The 24140-nt window shown below is 47.6% G+C and overlaps 1 protein-coding gene across 1 annotated transcript; it reads right to left on the bottom strand.

Annotated features, from left to right (window-relative positions):
* Window positions 1-723: 723 nt before the first annotated feature.
* Prdm14 (PR/SET domain 14) lies at window positions 724-15781 on the bottom strand. Its single transcript, XM_057790386.1, has 7 exons — window positions 15109-15781; window positions 14538-14591; window positions 14286-14443; window positions 12398-12665; window positions 7029-7231; window positions 5508-5609; window positions 724-978 (listed from the first exon to the last, which is right to left on the bottom strand). Exons 1-7 carry the CDS (start codon window positions 15779-15781, stop codon window positions 724-726), a joined length of 1713 nt encoding a protein of 570 aa, XP_057646369.1.
* Window positions 15782-24140: the final 8359 nt, after the last annotated feature.

Below are 24140 nucleotides of genomic sequence, written 5' to 3' on the forward strand. Positions count from 1 at the left end.
CCTTTAATCCCAGCACTTGGGAGGCAGAGGCAGGTGGATCTCTGTGAGTTCGAGACCAGCCTGGTCTACAAGAGCTAGTTCCAGGACAGGCTCCAAAACCACAGAGAAACCCTGTCTCGAAAAACCAAAAAAAATAAAAATAAAAATAAAATAAAATAAATAGAAAGAAAGGAAGGGAGGGAGGCAGGGAGGGAAGCAAGGAAAAAACCAAACCAAAAACAAAATAACAAAACCAGGGGCTGGAGAGATGGCTCAGCAGCTGTGAGCACTGGCTGCTCTTGCAGAGGGCCTGGGTTCAATTCCCAGCACACACACGGTAACCTGTAACCATCAATAAATACATAAAAACATCAGTTCCAGAGAATCTGATGTTTCCTCTGGCCTTCATGCGTACTGGGCATGCAGTAGACATACATACATGGGGCAAAACACTCGTGCACATAAAATAGAATCAAACCTTTAAAGCAAAACCCTTTGTTGTTCTGAAGAAAAGCATTAATGGCTACAGATGCTGTCTAACTGGGAATCCAGCATGCAGGAGGAAGGGCCTTCTCTCTCCTCACAGATCCATGACCTTCTTTCCCAGTCCTGTGCTGCTGGACTTCCGCAGCACACTTCTGGGTTTTGAGTTCCACACCAGCCGTTCCATTTTCCCGATTCTCATTGAAGAGCATGGCCATCTGTTCCGTGCCACGGGCAGACCAGGAATTAGAGTCAGAGTCCTCAGTCCTCACCGGGCGCTGCTCTCGGAGAGGAATCTTTGTGGAACTTCATGTGGCCGTAGAAGGCTTCTTGATTCAGAAAGCCTTTCCCACAAATATTGCAAGAGCCATGGCCACCGTCCTTGTGTGAGCGCCGGACGTGGCTGTCGTGGGCAGCATGGGAGGCGAAGGACTTCCCGCAGTGCTTGCACTTGAAGGGCTTCTCGCCTGAGTGCTGTCGGATGTGTGTACGAAGGATGCTGGAAGCCGTGAACTTCTGCAGAGGGTGGAAAACAGAAGGAAAAGCTGACTCCCAGGGGCTGGACAACTCAACAAGGGGGTTCACTTCGTTGTAATTGACAAGAAAGGGAGAGAGGAACTCTGGTTTTAAGTTTGCACAGAACATTTGTGGCCAACAGCAGTCACCTTAATAAAAAAAAAAAAAAAAAAAAGCACTGGACTGGGCAGGAGAAGCGGCTCAGCAGGGACCTGGCACCAAGCCCAGTGACCTATGTTTTGTCCCTAGAACCCACACGGAGGAGGAAAGAACTGACTCCCCAAAGCTGTGCTCTGATCTCCCATACACCTCACAACACCGGTCTCTCCTCCGCCACACACACCACTAATAGACTAGGTGTAATTTTAAAAGGACAGATTTTTCATCCTGGCCAGTTTGAGTGTCAGATACTGGAACGAGGCATCTTCAGAGGTTGTCCCCAGACTGCTAGGTAAAGACGCAGACTGTTGGGCTGGAGTCAGCTCAGTGCTAGGGGGTTTGCCTTGCAATTTTGAGACCCTGGGTTTGTTCTCCAGCATCATAGAAAGGGGGGAAAAAAGAAAGCACTGTCAACCTTAACCCTGGACAGTGTTACCCAAAAGAATCTAAAGTATGATTCAAAACCAGCATGAAAGTAAACAGTTCTGTCTTTGGAGTCTGCTAAGGGCAGAATAGGGTCTCACCTCGTAGCTCAGGCTGGCCTTGAACTCAGGGGCAATCCTCTGCCTCCCACATACTGTAATTACTGGCATGTTATTATCGGTATGCCATACTCTAAGTTCTGAGAGGACTTGAAGAGGAGGTACCTCTAATTGGTTTCCTTTTTTGTTTTTTATTTTCAGTCTTTGGTATCCTCGATGGTGTTGAGATAAGGTCTCTCTGCGGTGTCAAAGCTGTCTTTGAACTCAGCATCTTCCTCAATGCTGAAATTCCAGGTGTGTACCACCATGCCTGGCTTCAACTTTGAGTATAGATTCGCAGTCAGTTGTAAAATGCAGTAGAGACTCGTGTGCCTGTTACCCTGGTACCGGTACCTCAGTGCTTACGTCTTTCAATACCTTCGCACAATTGATGAGTAAGATGCTGACAGTGACAGATGCTAGGCATGGTGTCGCTCACCTGCCACCCCAGCATTCCCAGTGGAGGAAGATTGAACATTTCAAGGCTAGTCTCGGATATATATATGATGGAGGAAGGTCATTGGCTAATAAAGAAACTGCCTTGGCCCATTTGATTGGCCAGCCTTTAGGTGGGTGGAGTAAACAGAATAGAATGCTGGGAGGAAGAGGAAGTGAGCTCAGATGCAGGGCAGCTCCTCTCAGAGACAGACGCCATGCTCTCCTCTCCAGAGCAGACACAATGAAGCTCTGACCCAGGATGGACGTAGGCTAGAATCTTCCCGGTAAGCGCACCTTGGGGTGCTACATACATGAACAGAAATGGGCCAAGCAGTGTTTAGAAGAATACAATGCGTGTGTTGTTATTTCTGGTGTAAAGCTAGCCGTGCAGGAGCCGGGCAGGATGAAAAGCAGGCCCGCAGCTCATACTACATATATATATGAATTTGAGTTCAACCTGTACTATATAAGACCATGCCTCAAAAAGCGGTGGTGTGGGGACAGACTAGAGAGATAAATCAGCTTTTAAGACTACTGGCTGCTCTTCCAAAGGACCTAGGCTTGATTCTCGGCACCCCCAACCATTGGCAACCCCAGTTCTAGGGTCCTGACAACTTCTGGTCTCCTCAGACACCAGGCATGCACATGATGCACAGACGTGTATGGAAGCAAAACACCTATACACATAAAATTTAAATAAATAAATAAGACTATACTTTTAGTCCAAGAATCCCCCCACCCATTCCCCCTTGCAGCCATGGGGTTACTTTCCTTTTCCGCCTCCTTAGGCTGTGACAGCCACAGATGTGTTTGTTCTAAGTCTCAAAATCTGGACAGAGGGCTGGAGAGATGGCTCAGAGGTTAAAAGCATTTCCTGCTCTTCCAAAGGTCCTGAGTTCAATTCCCAGCAACCACATGGTGGCTCACAACCATCTGTAATGGGGTCTGGTGCCCTCTTCTGGCCTGCAGGCATACACACAGACATAATATTGTATATGTAATAAATAAATAAATATTTAAAAAAAAAAAATCTGGACAGAGGCCGAGCGGTGGTGGCGCACGCCTTTAATACCAGCACTCGGGAGGCAGAGGCAGGTGGATCTCTGGGAGTTCGAGGCCAGCCTGGTCTACAAGAGCTAGTTCCGGGACGGACACCAAAGCTACAGAGAAACCCTGTCTCGAAAAACCAAAAAAAAAAAAAAAAAAAAAAAAAAAAAATCTGGACAGGGATTGATCACACAGTGTGACCTTCTGAGACTCAATTTCCCCATTCAGTACAACTCCCAAATAATTATCAAAGGATGTTTCTCAATAGTTCCTTTCCCATTTCCTTGTGTGATATGCAGAAGCCAGGGACGCATCCCAGACTGTCGCATGGGACACTGGACATAGGGTCGTCTCCAGATAGGGGCCATGATGTTTCTTCGCTGTTGTTTGTTTTTTTGAGATGGGGGTGGGCTCAAAAAGCCTGGGGCATGGTTTTGTTTTGTGTTTGGTTTTACAGTTGTGTGTATGTTACACACATGAGTGCACACGTGTACATCGGAGGACAACTTGCAGGAACTTGCTCTACTTTTAAAACTGTATCTGGGCCAGGCGTGGTGGCGCACACCGTTAATCCCAGCACTTGGGAGGCAGAGGCAGGCGGATCTCTGTGAGTTCAAGACCAGCCTGGTCTACAAGAGCTAGTTCCAGGACAGGCTCCAAAACCACAGAGAAACCCTGTCTCGAAAAACCAGAAAAAAAAACAAAAACAAAACTGTATCTGTTATGGGGGTAATAGGGTAATAAGATGCCTGCAGGAGTTGGTTCTCTTCTCCCACCTTGTGGATCCTGGGGACCAAGCTTAGGTCGTCAGACCTGGCGAGAGGCACCGTTACCCTTGTACCATCTCACAGGCCACCTCAGGTAGCTTAGACTGGCCTCAGACTCACTGGGTAGCAGAGACTGATCTTGAACAGGCATGGGTCTGGCTTAGACTTAATGATTTTTTTTTCTCCTGGGAAATTTGGCAGTATCTCTAAGACCCCCATATCGTGGTTTGAAAGAAAATGACCCCCAAAGGGAGTGGCAATATTATAAGGTGTGGCTTTGTTGGAGTAGGTATGACCTTTTTGGAGGAAGTTGTCATGGCAGAGGACAGCTTTGAGGTCTCATATATGATCAAGCCCCACCCAGGGAGACAGACCACTTCCTATGGCCTGCAAGCCAAGATGTAGCTCCTTCTCCAGCACCGTGTCTGCTCACACGCCACCACGCCACACTTGTGATGATAGTGGACTGAACCTCTGAAAATGTAAGGCACCCCAGTTAAACGTTTTTTCCTTTATAAGAGTTACTGTGGTCAGACTGTCTCTTTACAGCAATAAAACCCTAACTAAGGCACCCCAGTTTCCTTTATGGTATTACTGTAGGGCCTGAAAACGCCAAAGGACAGAAGTAAGCCTAGAGCACCACTCTCCAGTGGAACTGTGCTCTGTGACTGTGCTGTCCGGCTTCAGGTCACTCAAAGTATGGTCAATGAAACCAGAGAACACATTTCCTGTTTATCTCCCCTTCTTTTTTGGGGGGTGGTGGTGGTCGTGTTATGTAATCTAGGTTGACCTTGAACTCATCCCACCTAAACCTGGAATTGCAGACGGGCTCCCCTGTGCCTGCGTGTCTTCACGGCTGTGCCTGCAAACAGCCACATGGAGGAATAGCTACTCACCAGACAGCGCAGACGCACCATCGGGAATAAAAACGGGAGATGCTTCCTAACATTTCAAAAACACACTCAGACAGCTGTCTACTCCAGAATCCAAACCCCTCTCTACCTCCATTGCACGATGTTGTGACACAAAGATCAGATGGCACCCCTGCAATGACCCCCTGGCACCCCTGCAATGTCCCCCTGGCACCCCTGCAATGACCCCCTGGCACCCCTGCAATGACCCCCTGGCACCCCTGCAATGACCCCCTGGCACCCCTGCAATGACCCCCTGGCACCCCTGCAATGACCCCCTGCAATGGTTATCAGCGGTATGAGCAGCAAACACTGCAATGGTTACACTTTGCCAGGCAGTGATGCAAGTTCTATACAGACTGACTGACAGAACCCAACAACCACAACCTCCCCACCTCTACCAAAGAGGAAAGGAAGAAAGAAAAGCTAGTGGGCTTTTTCAAGGTTACACAGCCAGGGGGGGCATCAATGGACCAGATGTTGGCCAAGGCTGTTCTCTTAAATTCTTTTCAAATTATTTTACTTTATCGTTTTGAGACATGGCCTCACTATGTAGTCCTAGCTGGCCCTAGAAGTCACTTGAAATGGGCGCTGGCTGGTAATCAATTGTTTACCCAGAATGGTTTCTAAGTCAGGGTTCACGCTTCCAGCTACAGAGGGCTGGCACCTCAGGAGGGCTCGCTCACCTTTGTACAGTACACGCACTGGTACGGCCTGTCTCCAGAGTGGACTCGCATGTGCTTGTTCAGGCTGGATGACTGCGAGAAGCTTTTCCCACATGTTGAACACTAAGGAGGAAACAAAAAAATTGAGTTGAAATTTCATCTTCCCCCAACAATTCTGTCCCAACATTATGTTTTTCTGGGGATGAGAGAAGTTTTAAAAATCAATTACTATTTATTTACTTTTATGTGCAATGGTGTGAAGGTGTCAGATCACCCTGGAGCTGGATTTACAGACACTTATGAGCTGCCATGTGGGCTCTGGGAATTGAACCCCGGGTCCTCTGGAAGAGCAGTCAGTGTTCTTAACTGCTAAGCCATCTCTCCAGCCCCATATTTTTTGGTTTTTTTAAGACAGGGTCTCTCTGTGTAGCTTTGGAGCTTGTCCTAAAACTCACTTTATAGACCAGGCTGGCCTTGAACTCACAGAGATCCGCCTGCCTCTGCCTCCCGAGTGCTAGTGAGAAAGGATCTTTCTATATAGCCCGAGCTGTCCTGGAACTCTTGCTCTGAGATCTGCATGTCTCTGACTCCCATGTCCATGCCTGGCTACAATTCACTTATTATTATTGGCATGTGTGTAGGCACGGGACATGGCCTATGTGTGGCGATCAGAGAAGCACTTGAGTTGATTCTCTCCTTCAGTTGTTGGATCCCAGAAGCAAACTCAGGTTGTCAGGTTTTCGGGACAAGCATTCTAACACTGAGCCATACTGACAGCCCAGGAACTTTACTCTGTGCACACCTGTGGATCACCAGGTCCCTGGCTGTGCTCGGCGTGGCCGAGATGGCACAGCTCAAGCCAGGCTAGATGCCTCAGGCCTTTCTTGGTGCAGAGATGACAGTGCTACCACACCTGGCAGGACAAAGTTGGCAAGTGTGCACCCAGCATCTTTTAATGTTAGTGGCCGTGGCTCAGTGGCGGAGCGCTGGTTCAGCATGTGTTCAAGCTACACTCAACCCCTAGCACTCAAACTGAAACCAAACGAGATATCCAGAGTTCTGTACATCTGTTTCTCTTAAGTTTTCTTCTTCTGGTGAAATCAAGCATGAATATTGCCTTAAAAAAATAAACAAACAAAATCCGTCAGCTCTCTGGACATGACTGGTATGGAAAACCACAGGCAATGCAGGGCTACAAGAGCTAGTTGGGAACAAGCCTAAGCTAAATGCCCTGCTTTCATAATTAATAATAAACCTCCATGTTATTATTTGGGGCCTAGTGAACCAAGAAAGCCTAGCTACACTCCTCTTTTTGGGCACCTTTCCTAACCCAGGAGTCCACTCCTATCTCCGTGTTTCTCATTCTGTCCTGGGCCCAAATCCTGACACAGGCTTATCCTCACACATCTGCCTCTTCCACAGTACCACGGTGAGGCAGACCTCAGGTCTTCAGTTCCTTCTGAGAGTCCTCTCCATGTGTTCAGGAGGACAGGGATGTGTGAAGACAGAATGCAAAGATGAACACCAAACCACCAAGCTCACCAGGTAGGGCCGGTGCCTCTCGTGGACGTGAAGAATGTGGATCCGGAGGCGATCGCGCTTCTCGAAAGATCTTTTGCAGAGAGAACACGGGAACTTCCTATCACCCTTGTCCACACAGGGAGTGTACTTGAGGTGCTTGTCTCTGTAGTATTTGTAGGTAAACACCTTTCCACAGCGTTCACACCGGTAGCCTTCGGCAGACTCTGTCAAATACAGGGGTGCAAGTGCTGGAGGGTGAGGTAGCCACCTTCCCGCCTCTTACCTTCCTCAAACAGGACTGGAAAAACCATAGCTAGCTGGGTATGGCGATGCACGCTCTTAATGCCAGCACTTGGGAGGCAGAGGCAGAAGTAGGCAGATCTCTTTGAGTTCAAGGCAAGCCTGGTCTACAGAGCTAGTTCCAGGACAACCTGGGCTACACAGCGAAACCCTATCTCAAAACAAACAAAGGAAGAGCGGGCAATGGTGGCTAATGCCAGCACTTAGGGAGGCAGAGGCAAGCAGATCTCTGTGAGTGGGAGGCAAACCTGATCTAGAAAATGAGTTCCAGGACAGTGAGTGATACACAGAGAAACACTGTCTTGAAAAAAACAAAACAAAACAAAACAAAATTAAACGGAAAGGAAAGAGGGAAGGAAGAAAACATAAACAGAGACCAGAGTTGGATGTGGTGGCACACACCTGCACCCAGACAGAAGAAAGCAGGACTGTACGACGATCTTTGGTTCTACAGGGCATTTGAGGTCACCGTTGGCTATAAAAGACTTGTCTTGAAAAGTCAACCCCAATCCCCATTAAAAGAAAAAAAAAAGCTGGAGAGATGGCTCAGTGGTTAAGAGCATTTCCTGCTCTTCCAAAGGTCCTGAGTTCAGTTCCCAGCAACCACATGGTGGCTCACAACCATCTGTAATGAGATCTGGTGCCCTCTTCTGGCCTGCAGGCATACATACAGATAGAACACTGTATACATAATAAACAAATAAATATTTGGGGCTGGAGAGATGACTCAGAGGTTAAGAGCACTGACTGCTCTTCCAGAGGTCCTGAGTTCAATTCCCAGCAACCACATGGTGGCTCACAACCATCTGTAATGAGATCTGGTGCCCTCTTCTGGCCTGCAACCATACATGCAAGCAGAACACTGTATATGTAATAAATAAATCTTTAAAAAAAAAAAAAAAAGCAAACTGAACTACAAGTTCAAAACTAAAACCAGAACACCCATAACCAGCTCCCCAGGCTTCCAAGAGCTGTTCCCTCTGAGTTCACAGTTCACAGTTCATTGCTCTGGTCTTCGTGGAAACAATCCCAGAGCTAGAATGTTCACATAGTAGAGTGAGCTGCATGCCCATGGTGGGCACGCCAGGGATCTCCGCACTGGAGAAGCTGAGCAGGATGGCTGAGTTTGAGGCCAGTCAGTGCAACACTGTCAGACAGACACGATCTCTAACAGAAAGCATCTTGCCTTCATTAGTTCACACTCTCAGCCCCAGGAGTGATAGGCAGGTCACTGAGCAAAAGACAGACAAGCCCAGAAGGGTTGAATCTGTTTTTGTCAATGGAGGAGGAAGGAAGATGACAAAGTCAGAGGCAGAGAAATACCAGATCCAGGTGTCCCTGTCAGGAACAATGTCACAGAGGCAGGAAGATCAAGGCTTTCAGGTCAGAAAAGCTAAGGTAAAACTGTTCAGCTCAAAACAAAGACAACTCAAAGCCCCAACAAACAAGAGGTGTGAATGTGTTGGAGACAGGGGAGAGGACATCTCCAAAAGTACCACTTCAGATGCTCTAGATCCTAGCACCAGAGACCTGATGGTCTGCTCTCCAGGGAGCCAAGAGTGGGCCTAGGTGAGAATCTGTAGAAAAAGCATGCCTTTAATCCCAGCACTGCGGGGAAGAGCAGAGGGTAATTAATTGGTCTACAGAGCGAGTTCTAAGACAGCCAGAGCAACACAGAGAAACCCTATCTCAAAAAACAAAACAAAACAAATTCAAAACAGCCTCAGGAATCCCTGAAATGGCAGATTCACTAGACCCTCCAAGTTACAATGAGCAATCAAAGCTTTGAGTCCCTCTCAGTGACAAGGGAAACTGGGCTGCAAAGACAGAGTCGACCAGCAGCCTGGAAGAGGGTTAGTCCACAGCAGGACCCTGGAAAGGACATTGTCCAACCTGCTGAGCTGTCTGCAGGCTGTAGTGTGCTCCAGGGGTCCCAGCTTAGGGTGGATGTGGTGACGCGGCACCACCTCCAGGCATGCTCTGTCTATTCCAATAGCCCACTTACAATAATTCCCAGTATGCCTTTCCAACCTTTTCTGGGAAGGAACCCACCAAATGCCTTTGAGAAAGGAATTTGTTGTTTTTTTTTTTATTTTTATTTTTATTTTATGTATTTTGCTACATGCAGGTCTGGGTGAAGGTGTCGGATTCCCTGGAGGTAGAGTTACAGGCAGTTGTAAACTGTCATGTGGGTGCTGGGAATCGAACCCAGATCCTCTAGAACAACCAGTACTCTTCTCCGCCCCAGGGATTTGATTTTGGTTTGAGACAGGATCTCCTTATGTAGTCCACACTAGACTTGAACTTGAAGTTATTCTGCTTTAACCTCCCAAGTATCAAGATTACAGATGGGCATCGCTATGCCCAACTCTTCGTTTTATTAATCATCTCTAAAAGGACTAGGAACTAGCCCTTTGGACAAGGGTGTGGGTAAATGGCAGAGCACGTGCCTAGCATGCTTCAATCGCCATCACAGCAGCAGACTAAGAAAGTCCTATCAGCAGAGAGCAGAGGCAGTCACTTGTAAATCTTCTCAATAAATTAATCTTTAAAGCTGCCTTCCACACACTGTCCAAAATGTATGCCATAAGCCGGGTGTGGTGGCATTCAGGAGAGAGATCCAGGCTGGCAGACCTCTTTTGTCATGTTAATTTGAGACAGGGTCTCCTCTGCAGTTCAGGCTGGCTTCACACTCTTAACAATCATCCTGCTTCAAGTAGGATTACAGGCACAAACCACCACAAGTGACTTTGGGGTTTTTCTCCATAAATTTCCCCCAGAGAAACCATCCATTAAGCATATCTTTTCTGAAATTTCACTTTTCACGTGCATGTCAACAATAGTCCAAGTGTTTTCTGGAAGCGATAGAGACAGACTTTCTTGGTTTGGCGCTGAGGATGACAGAATTTTGATCTCCATGTACCACAGTGACCGTCTTCTTCGACAGCCCTGTTACTGCTCCATGCACTGCTGGGGAAGTTGGGGACCTCACCCTCTCCCCCATATCCTCGGCTCCTCTCCATCCAGATCATGGAAGAGCCTGTTTATCACTTCCTGCCTGGTCACCAGTAGAGGCCTGTGAAGTGCTCCAGTCGGCTCTCCCTTTGCCCTGTGGAGACTGCACGCTCATTCCTAAGCAACCTTTCCTAATTCAGTTACACACCCTTCCTCCTTCAATCTGTACACACCGGGAGCGGGAGCCTGGGAAACTTAGGAATTTATGGTTCTTCTCTGCCCTGAAGAATATAGGTCTAGCGGGAATCCAGGCATGCTGACCGTCACCACAGTGCAATGGACACAATTTGCATGTTGCTTGACGTGCTCTTCGGACCATGTACGAAACTATAGCGAAGCTATCTTAGTATCCATACAGTACATTACATTTTCCCCCACCTAGTAGGTCAGTAGTTCCCAAACTCTCGTGTAAAAATGCCGGTTGGACAGGCAATTTTTAGGACTAACTTTCAAGCTGACTGTGGTGGCATACACTTTAAATCCCAGCATCCTGAAGGAAGAAATTTGAGGCTAGTCTGGTCTACATAGTGAGTGCCAGGATAGCCAGAGCTACAGAATAAGACAAAAATAATTAAATAAAGTGTTCAAACTTTGGGGACTGGAGACAGAAAGATCAGCTCAGCTATCCTGAGCCACATTGAGACTCTGTCTCAGGCAAAACGAACAAACAAAACTCAGGTTCGAGCCTGGAAATCAGCTCAGAGGCACAGCACCTTTGTGGCATTCTAGCGTTAGTCTGAGGACTCAGTAACCACTCTTCTCCAAAACCCAGCAAAATTTGGAGACTTGTCCCCATAGTGGGTGGGTGGTACTCTCAGTCTCCTTGCTACTCGGATGAGATCCAGGGGCCAGCAGCTTCCCCTGGAAGCTGAGCAAGATGGATACAGTCTCAGGCCCCATCCCTGACAAGAACTAGCTAGCATCTCTACAAGATCTCCAGGCGCACACACACAGACACACACCAAAACTTAACCGTCAGGAGCACTCCTGTAATTCCAACACTTGAGAGGCTGAGGCAGAAGATTCTGAGTTCAAAGCCAATGTGAGCTACAGTGAGACTGTCTCAAAAAAGAAAAAAAAAAGGATGGTGGGATTTGAACTCTGAAACCTAGTCCATCGTTTTTTTCAAATTTACAGCAATTAAAATTCATCTTAGGTGCTGGAAGTGGTGAGGTTTTTATTGTTGTTGTTTTGTTGTGATTGAGACAGTCTCACCATGTAATTCTGACTAGACTGTAACTTCACATTGTTTAGATTAGGCTAGCCTCAAATTCAGAGTTCTGTCTGCCTCTGTCTCTCAAGTACAGGGAACAAAGGCTTCTGCAGCCACAGCCAGTTTAGGGCCCGGATGTGTATGTAGCTCTGAACGGTAGAGTATTTGTGTAGGTTGCAAAAGGCCTCAGCCTGAGAAAAACCCAGTTTGAACTGGACACCCTGCTCCACATAATATATCTCTATAAAACAAAAGCTTAACAACGCTTAGTATTTCCTAAGTGATTCTCATCAATATTTTCTTTTCTAATTTCTTTTTTTTCCCCTCTAATGCTGGTCTCGATCACTAAATTGATTTTCCACCCTTAGTAGATATAACAGGCCACCACTTGAGAAAGTTGGCCTGAGCAGGGATGAATCAAACTGGCTTACCCAGAGAACACTGCAATATCTTCATTCAGCGTACTTTTATTCTAAAGAAAGGGTGGGGGTTGAGGAGACAGACTTGAAAAAGAGGCTGTAGAAAGATGGTGACGTCCCACCTCTGCTGGGGTGGGAGGGTGTCTCTTACAAATCCCCGTAATTTGCTCTCCTGGATTTTGGTCAGGAGCCTTGAGGGAAAGAGCCCAGGGTTTTTTTTTTTTTTTTTTTTTTTTGGTTTTTCGAGACAGGGTTTCTCTGTGGTTTTGGAGCCTGTCCTGGAACTAGCTCTTGTAGACCAGGCTGGTCTCGAACTCACAGAGATCCGCCTGCCTCTGCCTCCCGAGTGCTGGGATTAAAGTCGTGCGCCACCACCACCCGGCTAAGAGCCCAGTTCTTACACTAGTAGATTCTCCCTGGACAGGGCAGAGGAAAGCACTCACCCTCAGAGGGTGCAGACAGCTGCTTGCCTTGCTCGGCGACCTGAAGGCTCATGGGAATTTCCAGAAACTTCTCATAGCAGGTTCCATACCACACAAGCAGCTCCTGGTTCTGGCGGATCTCTCTGCAGCTCTCATAAAATATCTGCCCCTTGTGCTGCACCGCGGCCAGGTTCTGCTCCTCGGGGAAGCGTGCACAATTGACGTAGGACATCCAGTTCCCAGAACCTTTCCCGTCGATAAAATGGCTTAGGCTTCCATCTTCAAAGATCTAAATAAGACAGGAAGTTTAACGTTTGTGTTTATTTTGCTTTGAGATGGCGTCTTGCTATGTACCTGAGTCTGGCCCCAAACGTGTGCCTCTGCCAGTAACCTGAACTCAGGGGCTACAGGAGCTCACCGCCATTCCCAACTATGCATGAACTTTTGTTTTTTAATTGTCTCTTTATTGCTTTATAACCAAAGTTCCTACTATAGAACACATTTCCATAAAATCAGATTTCCATATCAGAAGCACCATATATATTTCCTTAAGCTTAAGTAAACATTTAGTTTGCGGACAGAGTCTCATGTAGCCAAGGTGGGACTTGAATTTAAAATATAGTCAAGGATGCTGGGCAGCACTGTGGAGGCAGAGGCAGGCAGATCTCTTGTGAGTTAGAGGCCAGTCTGGTCTACAAAGCAAGTGCCAGGATAGCAGGGGTTGTTACACAGAGAAACAAACAAACAAAAAAAAAACCAAACCAAACCAAAGCAAAAAAAAAAAAAAAATTCATGCCTTTTCTTTTTCCTTTTATCCCTGCGTTTCTATGGTTAGCATATGTTAATACTATAAGCAAGAGTAAAGGAAATAAATAGGTTTATTTAATCTCAGCTCTTTAATTTTATTGATTTTTTTATTGAGCCCTACATTTTTCTCTGCTAACCTCCCTGCCTCTCCCCTTTCGTTCATCCCTCCCAAGGTCCCCATGCTCCCAATTTGCTCAGGAGATCTTGTTTTTTTCTACTTCCCATGTAGATTAGACCTATGTATGTCTTAGTGTCTTCCTTGTTGTCTAAGTTCTCTGGGATTGTGATTTGTGGCCTGCTTTTCTTTGCTTTATGTTTAAAAACTCACTTATGAGTGAGTACATGTGATACTTGTCTTTCTGTGTCTTGGCTACCTCACTCAAAATGATGTTTTCTAGCTCCATCCACCCATCTTCCTGCAAAATTCAAGCTGTCGTTATTTTGTTCTGTTAATCTCCGCTCCTCAAAGGGTGCTGATGACCCCTCTTGTGTCTCAGGTACAGACATCGGGATGGGGCTGCAGCTCAGCTTTCCTGGCTGAGCAGCTTCTCTTTCTCCTACTTCACTGGAAGCAACTCTTGGATTCAGGTCTTCCACACTGCCTGACCTCCAAATCATCCTCCTAAACTATGTTCCAGTGAAACTCAGGGTCAGGGTATTGAGGAGGTTTTAAGATATCTGGTATATTCTGACGAATGCTTTCTATAAATGAAACCTGCTGCTTTCTCAAGAGCCCCCTTGAGACAGTCACTAACTCGGAAAGGGTCGGGTTTGTTTTGTTAATCGACTAATTTCATAAGAAAGTAATATGAAAGTTTAAAGTTTTTCTTTCTCACCGCCTATGTTTAGCATATTTAAAGCATTGGGTGTGTCTATAACTATAACCTAGTGTGGTAATTCCTTAAATGTATGTTTCATGTCTATGCTTTACAGATTAAAATTACTTCACCCACTGCCAATCAGATTCCAGGCATAGTGTGGGACTTGCTGGACTGGACACCCATTGTCTTTCTCAGCAGGGGGCAAAGTCCTTCAGAGGGACCAGCACCCCACCCTCAAGCCAGCCTCCCCAGTTAGACCCACTGGAAGGAAGCGCACTCACCTCCCACATCCTGGAGTTGTCCCTGTGTGTCTTGACTTCGCTGGCGTTGACCACTTTACCTTGGAAGGGTCCAAATCTCACTCCTTTGGCAATGACGTCACTACAGAATACGCCAAAGTGCGGGGCGTCACCGAATGCTGTCTGCTTGAGGCAGAGACCTAGGTGGACCGGAGGCAGGGGAAGAAAGGAGGATAAGTCGGGAGCTTCAGCATTAGTTCTGGGAAATAAATCCAGGCAAGGAGTGCAGCCTACCTTCGGGAAGCTGAAGGGACTCTTTGTCCAGAGTTTTAGGAAGACGATTAGACCCTAGAAAAAGACAGCTTTAAATTATTCTAATTAAAACTTAAGTGTATGATGAGCTGCCTTCCTGAGCTGGTTCGGTTGTTCAAATCCGATGTGTATCTTTCCTTTATTGTTTTCTCACTCCTCTGACACAGGCTTTTTGTACAGGTTTTCATTTGAGACTCAGAACACCCTTTGGGCAAGGTTTAGTGGGCAACTGATTCCCTTTGGCAAACTTGAGAATCAGGGATGATGCTCTTCTGAAGCCAAAAGCTGTGGAGTTTGAGTTTCTGGAGGCTATCAGGTAGATACTTCGTACATTCCCCAAAGCCATTGAGGAAAACCATTTGGCTCCTAGTCTTCAAAGTTCACTGAAACCAACCTCAGGAATTACACAGTTAATCGAGGAAAAGCCAGCCTATGGTAGAAGGTTCTGAAGGACACTCGCCCCAACTTATAGAGCTTTGGAGTACTCTTTTTAACACTGTGTGGGCCAGATCTGTTCCCACCCCACCCAGACCCTGGATGTAGATTTACTTACCAGAGTGGTCTGTGGGGACCAGAATGCCTGAAATTGCGTGGCTTACGCCCGCTGGGTACCCCGGACTAGAAATGACCCCATACAGAACGAAGCGCAGTTCCTCCTCGGTGAAGTTGAAGCGAGGAAGAGGCAGCTCGACCTCTTGGTTCGGGGTCTGAGGGACGGATATGGACTGGGAGGTCTTCAGTCCACCAGGTAAGAGGGAAGCAATCACTGGGGGTGGCAGAAGTAAATTTTCAGCTCCCCACCACTGGCTTCTGTCGCTTTGGCCGCCAATGGGGACCAAATTTTCGCTGCTGGGAGTGCGCCGTATGTACTCGGGGCTGTCTAGAAATCGTGGTACCTCGGGAGTAAAGTGAGGAACTGGGTACCATGGTGACAACTTGTTGTACCAGGACAGATTGTAGAGTGGCTCGCTCTGCACAGCCAGACCCGGGTTCAGCACGGGAGGAGCCATCTGAAAAGCATTGAGAGGGGCCACTGCCTGGGACGCGGGCATTGCTGCCGCCAGCTTCCTGAATGGTTGAAAAGCCTCCTCGGTGGTGGGGAGGTTCCTATAGTGACTGTAGCCCGGGAAGGGTGAATAGTAAGCAGTCAGGTGCTGGGGGCTGCTCCCGGGCAGACTCTTCGCCTTGTCCTGGGACTCGCTGACACCCGGAGGCGGTAGGGCCATCGCGGGCAGAGCTCCACGGATCTGGATCTGCGAGAAACCGAAGCTGCTGAGAGCAGGATCCTAGGTGGTTTTACCTTCTTTCCTTTTCCCACCCCATCCAGCCCCAGGTCAAAGTTAATGGACAAAACTTCCCAATTCGATCTTGCCAGTCCTAACTCGGATAAATAATGCAAAAGGCACAAAAATCAAACGCCTCAAACCTCTCCCGAAAATCTCTCTCAATCTCGCCCTCCTGGAAGGTGCTGGCTCGGGTCGCCTTTTCCGACGCTCCTTGGCTAAGAACTGTTGATTTCTAATACCCGCTGTCCTCCTGACCCCCAACCCGGCTTCTACAAAACGCTTTTCAAGTCTTCCTCCGTTCTAAATTTCAGTTTAACAAAAACGCTTCTCCTGGACTTTTTAGACCCTTTTCCATTCAGATAACTAGGGCAAGATCGTGTACCGGCTTCGGAGCAGGCAGTGGCTTCAGGAGCTCTTGAGTCCCCTGCAGAGAGAGAAGTGGTGTGAGCTCTGGATGGGACAGTTCAGATGGGGCTCCGAGAAGATTCGGTGCTCCAAGACGTTTGGCTAGACCCTAGCATTTCCTGGTGGTCCTGGCAGCAAGGAGAGGAGCAGCACGCTTAGCCCCTCCAAAGATCCGCGACCACATCCTCTCTCGCCACACCTCAAGTTTCTCTCTCGGTAAACCCAGACTTCTCAACCAGGTCTCCTCTTAGAACCAAGCGATGGCAAGTCCCAGGCCAGGCAGTAAATGGCTGCTTCGGTTGTCGCCAAATTTCCCTCCGCTGCTGTCTTCCTAGCCCTGAAATGCTTCTGTCTTAGTGGCCACGGGGCGAATTCACCGAGGCTGAGGAGCTAAGTCCCCATCAGGGTGCGCGGCTCTCAAAGACAGGATCAATGAGTCCAATAAGAAAACCAACCAGGGTCGTGACTCTCAGAAGTTAAAGAACACGGGGTCAGGAGGAGAGGTCAGCCACCATACAGGTCTCTGTCTATCTCCCCTGAGCCTCAGAAGGCGTCGGGCTCCAACTCCAATGCAACTCGGTAGGTGGAGAGCAAAAAATTCAATGAAGTTAAAAAACAAAACAACAGCAGCAGCAACAACAACAACAACAACAACAAAAAAAAACAAAGCCAAAAAACAAAAACAAAAACTGCAAAACGAACTTCGATGGCTTTTGTCGCTCACCTTTCCCGGCCGCGCTGGAAGCCTGCAACCCTAGGGGGTCCCTCCGCGCAGGCGTCAGGCACCTACCTCCAGGCACTGGTAGGGAGGCACTCTACTCAGTCTCAGGACCCTAGACTGCCGAAAACACCCGAGAGCTGCGCCAGCTTTACGAGGAAGTGTGCAGACAGGGCCTCAGGCCACTTGGAGAGCGCGACCATAGGAGAGATCAGGCCCACGAAGATCCCCTGATAGTCTTCTCCACGCCCATTACAGCCATTGGCCAGCGGCTCCGGATTCGTCCCTAGGTCCCCAGAGATCACCCACTTAACTCCACAGTTCCCTGGAATCCTGTGAAGTGCGGTGATCCATCTTACTCTGGCTGGCACTGTTGCTGCGCCAGGCTAGCGGTGTCAGGGAGCCAGAGTGTGGCAAATGTTGCCCTGGGCCAGAGTGTGGCAAATGTTGCCCAGGGTCCACAATAAGCCCTTCTGTGTGCACAAACGAACATACCACACGCGCGCGCGAAGACACACACACACACACACACACACACACACACACTGAACTGGCATCGTTGAGTTCCCAACAGGGGCCCAATAAACTCCTGTACGCTCACATACATTGCACCCTAATACCGCTGTAGGAAGCTCAGAGTGACCAATAAGGACAACCCCTACCCTCACCCTGGACTGCAACGGGGAGATGAATATGGAGAAGCCTGCCCAAGGTCTCCAACTCTCTCTCTCTCTCTCTCTCTCTCTCTCTCTCTCTCCCTTCTCTCTCTCTCCCTTCTTCCCTCCCTCTCCCTCCTCCCTCCCTCCCTCCCACTCCTTTCTTCTCCTCCTCTTCTTCCTCCTGCTCCCTCTCTTCTCTCTCTCTGTCTCTCTCTCCCTCCTCCCTCCCTCTCCTCTCCTCCTCTTCCCTCTCCTCTCCTCCTCTTCTTCCTCCTCCTCCCTCTCTTCTCTGTCTCTCTCTGTCTCTCTGTCTCTCTCTCTCTTTCAGCCCGTCTGCTCTTGGTCAAATTTGTCCTCTGTTATGGAGTCCGGAGCTATCCTAAAAGCCAGGAAGAGGCGCCTTACAAAAGTTCAGAGTGGGGCACCTGAGCTGTGTGAACCCTGTGTTCCTGATGCTTCTGAGGTCCCAGGGTCCTTTAGCAGCTTTTACTTCTTGGTGACCGAAAGCCAGTTTCCCCACACTCACCTCCTCAGCTGACCCTCCAGAAGACGGATTGCGACCTTGACCCGAGGAGGCTCTGAGAACCTAGGTCCAGACTTGCACCTTGGACTGCATTTTTATTCCGCTGGCCAGAGATGAATACAGTGAAAGGAGCACTTAAACCCATTCACATTCGCAGATCAAAGCACCTAGGGTGGAGAAAATCACCGTAGTTGGTGACCTTGGCCACGTTCCTCCTTCACACTTGTAACCTCTGCTCCGAGGAACAAGGCCAGTTACCTGCCTCAGGGAAGGCTGTGATAAGTGGTGGGTGGGTGTGTGCAAACTCTCACCTCAGGACTGAGAGTGGTTTGATTATTATTCATAGAGCGAGGTTACGTGGGAAGCAAGTACTGCCTGGGCGACCCGCACGGAGTTCCTAAAGCTAGCGGAGAACGGTGGTCCTCTCGGTCCCTTCAGGGTCTGGGTGAACTGTTACTGCGGCTCGTGTCCCTGGGGAGGCAGTGAGCGAGAACAGCAGGAAGGTCCGGGACCTGAAGGCTCTACGGGCTCCTGAGGGCAGTACTCTGCTCTCTCCCTCTCCCTCGGGCTGAGTTCCACTCCAGGTCCCCAACCGCGCACGTCAAATGCGCGGTGGCGACGGCCCATAAAAGTTCACAGCCACATTCATTTCAGTTGCGGGACAGATCCCAAGTGCGGGGAAGGGCTGGCTGGATTTTCCCAAACGAAGTGGAATGACGCAGGGTCCCGCCGTTTCCATGAGGTGGCAAATACATTCGTTCACACACGGTACAGGTTGGCGGTCCTAAGGGCCGAGTACCTCTGGGGAAAGGGTCATTTACTAGAAGGAATAAAAGTTCTGCAGAGGGTTCGTCCTCAGGAGCGGCGACCCTGGGCTTCAAACCTACTCCCATTTACTGCAGTGTTGTCTTCCCATTCTGGTTTAAATAACTTCTGCGGGGGCAAAGGGGTGGCCCATAGGTGTTAAGTCAACAGGAGATATTCAAGTGCTGTAAATTTTATTAGCAGAAGCAACAGAAACCTTACCTTAGAGACTTTTGTAAACAATTAAATTTGCTGAACTTGAAATAATTTTATTGTAAGACTGAAAAAAATATTATTTGGTATGTGTGCAAGTGCTGGGACATCCAGGTGTCATCCTCTGGGAACCAAGGCTCGCATGGCAAAGCGATATAAAAAGCATGCTTTTAATCCTAGGACTGGAGCGGCAGAGGCAGGTGGATCTCTGTGTCTGTGAGTTCAAATCCTGAGTTCAACCTGGTCTACGCAGTGAGCTCTAGGCCAGCCAAGGTTACAGCAGGGAGACCTCACTGAAACAAACAAACAAACAAAAAACCACAAAAGCTGGTCCCCAGCTTTGCTCCACCCATTATAGAAATAATTCTGATAAACAGTTTAGTTACCTCTAGCCCTAGCAATTAATTGAAAGACCAAGACAAGAGGGTTGGAAATTGGAGTTAAGCCTGGGGAAAAGGGAAAATAGTCCCCTACAAAGTCCCTTCCCAGCGCATCCTTGCCTCCACTCCCACCAACAGCTACTGCATTTTCTTCTTTCCCCACTGACGGTTGCCCGCCTCCCATTCTCCTTTGTACAAATGTAATCATACAGTAAGTACCTTCTCCCTCTCTTTCTCTCAAGAGAATCTCTCTGGGTAGCCCTGGCTGTCTTGGGACTCGCTCTGTAGACCAGGCTGGCCAACTCAGAGATTTGCCTGCCTCTGCCTCCCAGCACTGGGACTAACGGGAGTGAGGGACCACGTGACCCCGTGTTATCTTTCACAGCGTGTTAACTTCAAAGTTGGAACTTAAGACTGAGGAATTTATTTAACACATCAAAGCAGGCCTGGTTGCTAGGTTCTTTCTGCAGCCCTCAGTCTCTGCCCCTTACAGAGCCCTCTTATCTAGCATACTCCATCCACCACCCTAAATTTCTTCTGTCCTGGGGCTGGACTGTTCTTCCCTATATAGTTCAACCATTTTGGTTACCCGCCCTCTGTTTTTGCTTTTTGTTTTGTTTTGTTTCTCTGTACAACAGTGCTAGCTGTCCTGGAACTCACTCTGTAGACCAGGCTGGCCTCAAACTCACAGAGATCCTCCTGTCTCTGTCTCCTGACTGCTGGGATTAAAGGCATATACCGCCTTCTTTGTACCTTTGACCTCCTGGCCCCTGCACCTGGTTCCCCTCCTCACAGGACTCAGGGTCGTGTCCAATCCGGACACCCCCAGATGTCCCTGGCTCTGGCTATGCAGATCTTCCCCTCCCCCATATCTAGGACTACTCCTATTCCTTTCCTGAGTTTCATTTACCATAAAACAGTAGGTATGCTTTAGTGAACTGCCAAAGCCTTAGCCCTTTGGAAGCTTTTATGCATCCAGAAGAAAACAAACAGTAATACCCCCACAGGCACCCTCCACTGCAGGGGGCTGAATTCACTGATAGGGCCTCCATGCAATACTGTTTGTGAAGCCCAGAGTTTAATCTCCAGTAGGAATGAGCCCTGAGGGCTTCCTCTCAGCCTACACCAACCCTTAATGGCTTGCTTTCCCAAGAGTGATGGGATAGCTGGTAAGACATTCTTAGTCACAGCCTCAGTGTTTGGAGTGGCGACCTTGTGATGATAAGAATGGTACCTTTCCAGGTAAGGTGACACAGGCTTTTGATCCCAGAAGTTGGGAGGCAGAGGCAGGAGGATCTTTAAGTTCCAGGCCAGCCTGGTCTACGGAGGAAGTTCCAGGATAACCAGGGCTATACAGGAAGCTCCTGTGCTTTCAAGAAGCTATAGCAACCATAGTACACATTCAGTTTGCATCCATATCTGTCTCCACACCTTTTCTTCGATTAGTGTAGTCAATTTAAGCCTTCTATAATGGCTGGTTTGGACTTGTTCAGGTATTGGGTTTGGGTGATTTTGGTGTTCAGTACTTTTGCAAGGGAGTCATGCTTCAGGGAAATAATTGGACACTTCTCTTAATATCTAGACCATACTAGATGTTACTAGGAATAGAGAATTTAAAGAGTCTTTGACCTTGACTCGGATAGCATGTCTGTTTCCGGAATACTCCAATATTTTAGGTGCCCCCACAGATTGTTTAGTATTTGTGTATTAGTTACTGTGTTCTCTTTGTGTGGTCCACAGAGCTAGTCCTACGACAGCCAGGACTACACAGAGAAATCCTGTGTCAGAAACACCCCAAACAAAACAAAAACAATATATATGTATGTATATACACATTATATATTATATATATAATTTTTTTGGTAAGCAAGCATAGATCGGGAATGACCATTAGACATATTCCAACTTGGCATTTTCAGTTTTAAAAAAGGAGTATCTCCGGGTGATGGTCGCGCACGCCTTTAATCCCAGCACTCGGGAGGCAGAGGCAGGCGGATCTCTGTGAGTTCGAGACCAGTCTGGTCTACAGAGCTAGTTCCAGGACAGGCTCCAAAGCCACAGAGAAACCCTGTCTTGAAAAACCAAAAATTAAATAAATAAATTAATTAATTAAAAAAAGGAGTATCACACTGTTCAAAGAGCTGCATGGATGGATAGACAGAGATGTGAGTGAAAAAGAAGAATTTGTAGTATCTAAATTAACTCAAAACTACAAACTAACTATAGTTCCTTAAGCAGCTACAATGATATAGGTTGGGTCCAAGGAAGGTTCCAAAGGTGTGGAAATCTTTCCTGAGGTGATAGCTGCCACAGCCTCAGGCAAGATAAACAAATCCTTTGTTTCTGAAGAGGACTGGGAGGAGTCACCACGATAAACTGTGGGCCAGAGCTGTGGTTTTCTGGCAACCAAATTGAAACACCAAAGACCTGGTTAGGTGAGACCGTTGTGAACAAATCCGAACAAAGTTTTACAGTGAAACATGGCAAGAACAGAGAGAGCTACTGGAACGACTGTGCCTTCCTGGAAGACAGCTCTGCCGCCGAGGTCAGAAGTCTGGTCTCCAAAGAAATGGCTTCAGAGAAGCTGGGAGGCTGAGGCTTAGAAAATCCAGAGGCCCAGCAGTTAGCTGCTTTTCAATGGCAGGCTTCTTTCAGTGGAAGATGGGGCTTGTCTGAGCCAAATAATCTCCTAGAAAAGAAGCCTTTGGGGGGCTGGGGAGATGACTCAGTGGTTAAAAGCACTGGCTGCCTTTCCAGAGGATTCGGGTTCAATTCCCAGCACCCACACAGCAGACCACAACTGTCTGTAACTCCAGTTCCAGGGGATCTGACACCCTCACACCAATGAACATAAAAATACATAAGCCTTTGAGAGAATGGCAAAGGGTTTTGGGGACGCCTGCAGTCATTTGTGCTAAAACATTCATGATAGATAGAATTTATTTTTAGTGAATTTCTGTTTTTTCGTTTTCTTTTTTTTTGGGGGGGGGGACACTAGGAATTGAACTCGAGGCCTTGAGTACACTACATAAACATATACTTCCTCACTGAGTGTGTTCGCTACTTTTTATGTCACCTTGACAGGGGCCAGAGATGTTTTGGAAGAGCACAATTCATTTGAGAAAATGCCCCCAGCAGTCTAGTGCATTTTCTTAGTGATTGATGTGGGAAGGCCCAGCCTTATGGGCTCGTGATCTGTAAGTCTGCTCAACAAGCCATAGGGAGCAAGCAGCAAGCAACAGTCTCCATGACTTCTTCTTTTTTTTTTTTTTTTGGTTTTTCGAGACAGGGTTTCTCTGTAGCTTTGGTGCCTGGAACTAGCTCTTGTAGACCAGGCTGGCCTCGAACTCCCAGGGATCCGCCTGCCTCTGCCTCCCGAGTGCTGGGATTAAAGGCGTGCGCCACCACCGCCCGGCTCTCCATGACTTCTGTGACCAGTTTCAGCTTCCAGATTCCTGCCCTGTTTGAGTTTCTGCTCTGACTTCCCTCAGTGACAGCGTGCGACCCACGAGTTGTAAGCTGAAATAAGTCCTTTCCTCGCCAAGTGGCTTTTGGTCACAGTGTTATCACAGCAGCCGAAATCTAAGACCCCAGGACTATACTCCCAGCTTCCAGCTTGATAGTCCAGTACAGGCCTTGTTGTTCGTTTTCAGGGTTTGGGTTGTATCTGTGTTTTCAGACAAGTTCTCATCTAGCCCAGGCTTGGTATAATAACTAAAATAAAAGCAAAAGAGAATTAATATTTTAACTTGAGCATAGTGGTACATACATTTAATACCATTATTTGTGAGGCAGAGACAGGAGGAACAGGAGTTCAAGGCAGACCCTTGGCTACAAAACAAATTTGAGGCATGGCTGGGCTATCTGAATCCCTGTTTCAAACACCAAAAACCAAAACCCAACCAAACAAACAAAAAACCCAAACAACAAGATAAGAAAACAAAACTGGCTGATGGGAATGCAAGCTGGTACAACCCCTTTGGATGTCAATGTGGCTATTTCTCAGAAAATTAGGAAACAACCTTCCTCAAGACCCAATAATACCACTTTTGGGTATATATCCAAAGGATGCTCAATCCTGCCACAAGGACATGTGCTCAACCATGTTCATAGCAGCTTTGTTTGTCATAGCCAGAACCTAAATGCCTCTCGACTGAAGAATGGATAAGGAAAATGTGGTACATTTACACAATGGAGTACTACACAGCAGAAAAAAAAAACCCAACAGCTTGAATTTTGCAGGAAAATGGATGGAGCTAGAAAACATTATTTTGAATGAGGTAACCCAGACACAGAAAGACAATTATCACATGTACTCACTCATAGGTGGTTTTTAAACATAAGGCAAAGAAAGTCAGCCTACAAACCACAATCCCAGAGAACTTAGACAACAATGCAGACACTAAGAGAGACTTACATAGATCTAATCTACATGGGAAGTAGAAAGTATAAAAACACAAGATCTCCTGAGTAAATTGGGAGCATGGGGATTTTGGGGGAGGATTGAAAGGGGGAAGGAAGAGGCAGGGAAGGGAAACAGAGAAAAATGTAGAGCTCAATAAATATCATGGAATTAAAAAAAAAAGAAACCAAAGCT

This window comes from Chionomys nivalis, chromosome 16 (assembly GCF_950005125.1).
Source record: "Chionomys nivalis chromosome 16, mChiNiv1.1, whole genome shotgun sequence".
Lineage (NCBI taxonomy): Eukaryota > Metazoa > Chordata > Mammalia > Rodentia > Cricetidae > Chionomys > Chionomys nivalis.

Coding starts and splice junctions, on each gene's coding strand:
- Prdm14 (XM_057790386.1), bottom strand. CDS start 15,781: ATGGCCCTACCGCCTCCGGGTGTCAGCGAGTCCCAGGACAAGGCGAAG. Junction 14,592..15,108: donor GGTCCCCACAGACCACTCTG/GTAAGTAAATCT, acceptor GTCTTTTTCTAG/GGTCTAATCGTCTTCCTAAA. Junction 7,232..12,397: donor GCTGTCTGCACCCTCTGAGG/GTGAGTGCTTTC, acceptor TGTATTTGACAG/AGTCTGCCGAAGGCTACCGG.